Below are 7,092 nucleotides of genomic sequence, written 5' to 3' on the forward strand. Positions count from 1 at the left end.
ATTGCACCCAAAATAATAAGATACCTTGGTATAAACCTAACCAAAGAGATAAAAGACCTGTACTCTGAAATCTATAAAACACCGATGAAACAAATTTAAGGGGATACAAAAAAAATGGAAACACATTCCTTGTTCATGGATTGAAAGAACAAATATGGGGCGCCTGGGTGGCTCACATGGTTGAGTGTCTGCCTTCGGCTCAGGTCATGATCTTCAGGTCCCGGGGTCAAGGTTCACGTTGGGCTCCCAGCTCAGTGGGGAGACTGCTTCTCCCTTTCCCTCTTCCTCTCCCCCTGCTTGTGCTCTGTCTCTCTCTCAAATGAATAATAAGGTCTTAAAAAAAAAGAAACTTTAAAAAAAATGAAAGAACAAATATTGTTAAAATGTACTACCTAAAGCAGTCTACACATCTAATGCAATTCCTATCAAAATACCAACAGCATTTCTCACAGAGCTAGAACAAACAATCCTAAGAAGACCCCGAATAGGCAAAGCAATCTTGAAAAAGAAAAGCAAAGCTGGAAGCATCACAGTTCTGGACTTCCAAGTTAACTTACAAAGCTGTAGTAATCAAAACAGTATGGTACTGGCACAAAAATAAACATAAAGATCAATAGAATAGAATGGAAAACCTAGAAATAAACCCACAATTATATGGTCAGTTAATCTTTGATAAAGCAGGAAAGAATATCCAATTGGAAAACGACAGTCTCTTTAACAAATGGTGTTGGGAAAACTGGATAGCGATGTGTAAAAAAATGAAACTGGACCACTTTCTTACACGATACATGAAATAAATTCAAAATGGATTAAAGATCTAAATGTTAGACCTGCAGCCGTAAAAATCCTAGAAAAGAGCACAGGTAATAATTTCTCTAACATTAGCCTAGCAACTTTTTTCTAGATAGGTCCTTTGGGGCAAGCAAAACAAAAGGAAAGATAAACTACTGGGACTACATCAAAATAAAAAGCTTCTAGACAGCGAAGGAAACAATCAACAAAACTAAAAGGCAACCTATGGAATGGGAAAAGATATTTGCAAATGACATATCCAATAAAGGGTTAGTAATCAAAATACATAAAGAACTTTCAGAACACAAGAGCCAAAAACCAAATAATCCGATTAAAAAATGGGCAGAAGACACGAATAGATATTTCTTCAAAGAAGACATCCAGATGGCCAATAGGCACATGAAAAGATGCTCATCATCACTTTCCGTCAGGAAAATGCAGATCAAAACTGCCAGTCAGAATAAAGTCAACAACATAAGAAATAACAGATTTTGGTGAGGATGTAGAAAAAAAGGAACCCTCTTCCAGTATTGCTGGGAATGCAAACTGTTGCAGCCACTCTGGAAAACATTATGAAGGTTTCTCAAAAAGTTAGGATTAGCACTACCCTATGATCCAGCAATTGGATTACTAGGTATTTACCCAAAGAATACAAAAACATTAATTCAGAGGGATACATGCACCCTGATGTTTATAACAGCATTATCAACAATAGCCAAGTTATGGAAACAGCTTAAGTATCCATAGATTGATGAATGGGTAAAGAAGTTGTGGTATATATCGATAATGGGATATTACTCATCCAGAAAAAGAATGAAATCTTGCCATTTGCAATAACATGGATGGAGCTAGAGAGTATAATGTTAGGTGAAATAAGTCAGAGACAAAGACCATATGGCTTCACTCATGTGGAATTTAAGAAACAAATGAGCAAAGGGGGGCAAAAAAGAACACAGACACAGACTCTTAACTATAGAGAACAAACTGATGGTAACCATAGGGGAGTTAGATGGGGGGACAGGTGAAAAAGGTAATGGGGATTAAGGAGTGCACTTGTCAAGATGAGCATCAGACAATTAAAATAAAAATTTAAAGAAAAAGGAACAAGTGGCATCGTTATGCAAATCATGAGAGGTATATTCTCATTAAGAAAAATATTAATTCACATACACAGCATTTTGTGTTTGATGGAACAAGGGTTGTAAATCCTGTTATAGATGGGGAAGTGAAGAGGTGAAAAGTTAGGTGAACTACTTGAGGTCATACTATTAAGTATTGCTAGATTCTCTTACAGTAGGCAGCCTTTCTATGAAAAACATAATAGTAGACTAACCATAATAAAATAATGAGAGCATTAAAATATTTGGTCCATTTACTGAAAGTTAACAAATGACTAATTCAATTTTTTTTTGTTTTTTGTTTTGGTAGCTGTTGTATTTGTTGTTGATAGCAGTCATAGAGACAGAGTTAGTGAAGCACATAGTGAACTTGCAAAGTTGTTAACGGAAAAAGAACTCCGAGATGCTTTGCTCCTGATTTTTGCTAACAAACAGGTAACACGTTTGTATTTCAGAATACTTATTTAGTAGTTTTGTGCATTCTATCATAAGGTAACATAAGGTAATTTCAAAACTGATAATTCTATAGATACTTAAGAAGTTTGTGCTGAGTATTTTAAATACAATATTTATAGAAAGTGCTCTACTGTGTACCTTGGAGTATAGAAAAAGAAATAAGGTGATTGATGCTTACCAGAAACTCCTATATATGTTTGTAAACATGTAAGTGACTGTATATGAGATTCTAATACATAGAAAACTGGTAAGTAACTTCAATAATACTAACAACGTGTCATGGAAAATTAAGAGTAGTTCTAAAGGTGGCATCTTATAAAAGATGTGTAAAAAGTGGGATTTGAGTTGGAATTATGATAAGAGTTGAAATTATGGATAGGACTTTGAGTCAGTATGTGAAAGAAAGAACACTGTAGGAAGAGAAAATAAAAGCATGAGTGTTTTAGGAAGCATCAGCAGATCAGCAGTAGAGGATGAAGAAAATCTAGAATAACAGGTGAGGTCTAGACTAAGAAATTTAGGGTTTTATTCTATGACAAAGGAAAACCATCAAATGGTTTTTGGACTCATATCTGTGTTTTAAGACTATAATCTGGGGGTAGGATACAGAATTAATCAGGGGGAAGGGACTAGAGACAGGCAGATGCAGTAAATTACTGTAGTAATTCAAGTGAAGAGAGTTAACAAGATCCTGAATTAAAGGAATAGAAGGGTGGAAGCAGATTGAAAAGAGTTTATGAAGGTAGATTTGTTAGAATTTGGTGTCCGGATGGGGTGGGTAAAGGACAGGGAGAAGCTACCTATTCCTAGATCTTGAGCCTATGCTTCTAGGAGAATGAGAATGCTTTTCAGTGCAGTAGAGGGGCTAAGATGTCATAAAAAGGAAGGGTAGGATGAAGAATAAAGGATTTCCCTCTTAATAAAAAATCAAAGGCAAACTACTAAGAACAGATACACTTTGCTTACTTACTGAAAAAGACACGCAGATAAGGCAAAGTGAAATACCATTTTCCATTTAAATTGTTAAAGATAAAAATGTCTCATAATCTTCAGACTCACATATACTGTTGGTGTGGTTATTAAACAAACATTTTCTTGGAGGGCAATTTGGCAGTACCAGACCTATCAAAATTTTAGATGCATATACTCTTGTACCCTACAGTTCTACCTCTAGTAATGTGTTGTGCATAGAGATATCCTAAGGTTATCCTGCTGATAATGTTGCAAATGAATGTAGTAAAAAATATGTTACATATGTATATGTATGTATTTGTAATAGCACATAAACAGAACCTCAATCTAAATTTTAAGTATAGGACTGGTTAAGAAAATTATGTTGCACCTGCATCCTGGAATGCAATTCAGATGTTAAAAATAATGTAGAAGGTCTTCTTGTTCAGATAATGGAAAGGTAACTATCTTTCAGATGTATTAAGTAAAAAAAAAAAAGCTAAAGTATGTTTCTGTTTGTTTATTTGCATGAATGTGCATGGAAATTATCTGGACAAATATATAAGAAGTCGTAACTGGTGGTTGCTTCTAGGAAGTAGGGGTGTTCGGGGGTATTTGGAGTGGGAGTTTAATAACTTCATTATATAAATTCTGTATCTAAGCCATTTTTCTGATACACATGTATTAACCTTTTTCTTTTAAGTTGATGCCTTATGATTCAGTATCTTTCATTCAGGTTGCATTGTCTTTATTGATTTCACTGTAAGTTTATTCTTACAGACTATATTATAAATGATCTTATTCACAACCCTACTTTACTTATACTTATTAATCACAGAATAATTACTGAAGGGTGAATCTAGGTTTTAACTTTAGGTTTCTTAGAATGGTACCAACATAATTCTTTATAAATGGTAGTTTTGATGGGATGATTATAAAAAAATTTCTGATACGTATGTATCTTTCAGGATGTTGCTGGAGCTCTGTCAGTAGAAGAAATCACTGAACTTCTCAGTCTGCATAAATTGTGCTGTGGCCGTAGCTGGTATATTCAGGGCTGTGATGCTCGAAGTGGTATGGGACTATATGAGGGGTTAGATTGGCTCTCAAGGCAACTTGTGGCTGCTGGAGTATTGGATGTTGCTTGATTTTAAATGCAGAAGTTATTTAAAGTTTTGTGGTTAAGAGTTATTTTGCACATATAAGAAATTCTACATCTCAAAGATAGTTTATTTAGGATGTATATTTAAAAGGAATCTTGGTTGGGGAATTCAGTACAATATTGCTTTTTAAAAAATGACTCTGTAGTAAAATTTAAATATTTGAGCAGATTAAATTGCATTAAATAGGACTTCTTGAATATACATTTTTTTTAAAAACACACATTTGTTATTTAAGTTTTTCACATTATGTGTGATCCATATATTGGCAAAAAGGTAAGTCAGAGTAAGGGTAAGGTGAAGGTTTATTCTTTCAGTGAAAAAGGAATAGCCAACTGAATGTCTAATGGAACCTCTGTGTGAAGCAAGTGAAGCATAGCTTCTTCACTGGATTTTGGCAGTATTTAGTAGCAAAACAGCAGTGACTTAATGAAATAGAATCCAGGCTGCATCTTGGGGAAATAGGATTACTTTACTTCTTTGTTCAGTATAACAGAATACCTTTAATGCTAACAACTTTAAGCTACAGAAAATTAACATTTTATAATGTTTTACTGAAACTTTCTCTAAGCCCTTTTGTATAAAACCCAGTGAGTCAGATGAAATGTTATCTAACTAGGTATGACTGTCAAGATTAGTATTGAACTGAAGAACAATTAATAATAAAACTGTGAAAGTCAGTTATGTTGTAGTTAATCTTCACTTATGGAAGACCCATTTCTAGGGTTGAACCTGGATGTATTATTTCCTAAGTCACAGCTCTAAATTGGTCCTTCTATTTTCAACACGTTTGAAGTAGTTAGAGTTCCTTTTTAAAACAATACTGCATCCTTAGTGGGAACAATTTTTAGTAAAATGTAGTAAGTTACACATAGAACCAGGGTTGGCTTTACATAAAAGAGATCTAAGTAGGAAACTACATTTACATTAAGAGAAGTCATTTAAACAGTGGAGAATCAGTTACTTTAAATACTTTCCCAAAATAAGGACATTTATGTTGACAATAAGACATTATTAAGGCTCTTGATGGTAAGGCCTTGCAAAGTTAAGGAAGGAAAAGAAATGTTCAGAATGTTTACATCACATTTATTATGCAGTGTTGTAAAAGTTTAAAAATTTTGTGCTTTTTACTGTTTTTTCATTTTTTAAGGATACTTACTTATGGCAGTACGATTTTATATTTAAACATAGCTAGATTGGGTTTTATTTTTGTTTAAATGCTCTTCACCCTTTAGGATGATAGCTGAATAATCCTAAGTCTTATTAGTTGAATTGCTAGGAGATGTCCCTTTTAGGTGGCACTGTTTTGGTTCAGTCTCTTCAACTGTACTTGTTTGTTTAAAATAAACAGCAAAACTTTTAGAAAACAAAGCATTAAAAAGAAGTCCATCAGTGTTATGCGCAGTATGTAAATAAGTAAATATTTCATCCATTATTTTTCAAGTAAAAGTCATGCTGTTACAAGTGTAATTTGTGCATATAACACTTATGAATTATTTAATAATTGATTACAATAACTGTGAAAAATAAAAAACATGTTAACATTTGCTTGTGAGCCTGTGACGTGTTTTCTCTACTAGGTAATTGAAAAAAAAAGTCTAACACTAACATGTAAACTTGTTTTCCTTGTAAATTATTAAGTTCATTTCACCTATTTTGCTAAACTTTGTAATTCACATCTTAGCATATTACTAAACACAATGTAAAAATTGTGCTTAGACCCGATTATAATGTACATAATAGCGTTTGTGTGTGATTTCTTTTTTTAAGAAATATTTTTCTTAGGCTCTTATTACTATTTGTGGTTGTATTCTTTCAGTAATCATTAGTTAAGATTTTGCTAGTTCCCCCTGGGAAATGTCAAACTTAATAATGAGAGAGATGTTTTAAATCCAGTCTATTAGTATTTGCCTCCTAGCTCTGAACTTCTGTATTAAGCCTAAATATTGTTGTATGGTTTGTGTAAAGCAGGTTTTACAAGTGTGTAGCTCTGGTCTGTAATTCTGGAATGCTTTATCATCACCAGAAGCCATTATTTGCATTACATATAGACAGCAATAAAATGTTAAAATCATTTTAAAGAAGTCCTATCATTATTCTAAAAATTCTGTTTCATGTATCATGTATCTACTAGTGTAACTAGTAACCAATTAAGAAAGTCATATTTGTGCTGTGGTTAAGAGAAAGAAAACAAAACGGGTAGGGGTTGACTTGCATGTCAAATTTGAGTTGTAGTTTATTAAAGATTTAGAAATAACTTATTCTGTAGTTGCAGTGTAAGCCACACTTAAATGAGTATTATAGCTAGTGTTTTGATAGAACTAAAATTTTTCATTAAACAAAGTGAAACTTTTTTTTTGAATTTTAACTATTTTAGAAAATGTCTGAGAAAACTTAGGTGTAGCCTATAAACTAATATTGCTAAAAGAAAGACATCTTCTGTAGCACTGAGATACCTTTGAATTGCAAAGTAGTAATAGGGAAGACAGTTGTACTTTCCCTAAAAAAATAATGAATGAAGCGGATGAATAAGTATCAGATGGTATCCTGCTAATAATTTAAAGCATGCTTTAAAAAAAGGACATCTGGCAATGGTTGTTTTTAGGTCTACTGTT

The 7,092-nt window shown here is 33.1% G+C and overlaps 1 protein-coding gene across 1 annotated transcript in view; it reads left to right on the plus strand.

Moving 5' to 3' along the window:
- Positions 1-6,551, plus strand: part of TRIM23 (tripartite motif containing 23) — a 31,964-nt gene extending 25,413 nt beyond the window's left edge. The window contains exons 10-11 of the mRNA XM_008691368.2: positions 2,221-2,345; positions 4,286-6,551. Of these exons, the coding sequence (XP_008689590.2) occupies positions 2,221-2,345; positions 4,286-4,465 (305 nt within the window). The 3' untranslated portion in view covers positions 4,466-6,551. The remainder of the gene's footprint in view (positions 1-2,220; positions 2,346-4,285) is intronic.
- The last annotated feature ends 541 nt before the right edge of the window (positions 6,552-7,092 follow it).

Source organism: Ursus maritimus, unplaced genomic scaffold (genome assembly GCF_017311325.1).
Source record: "Ursus maritimus isolate PB19 unplaced genomic scaffold, ASM1731132v1 scaffold_5, whole genome shotgun sequence".
NCBI classification, from domain to species: Eukaryota; Metazoa; Chordata; class Mammalia; order Carnivora; family Ursidae; genus Ursus; species Ursus maritimus.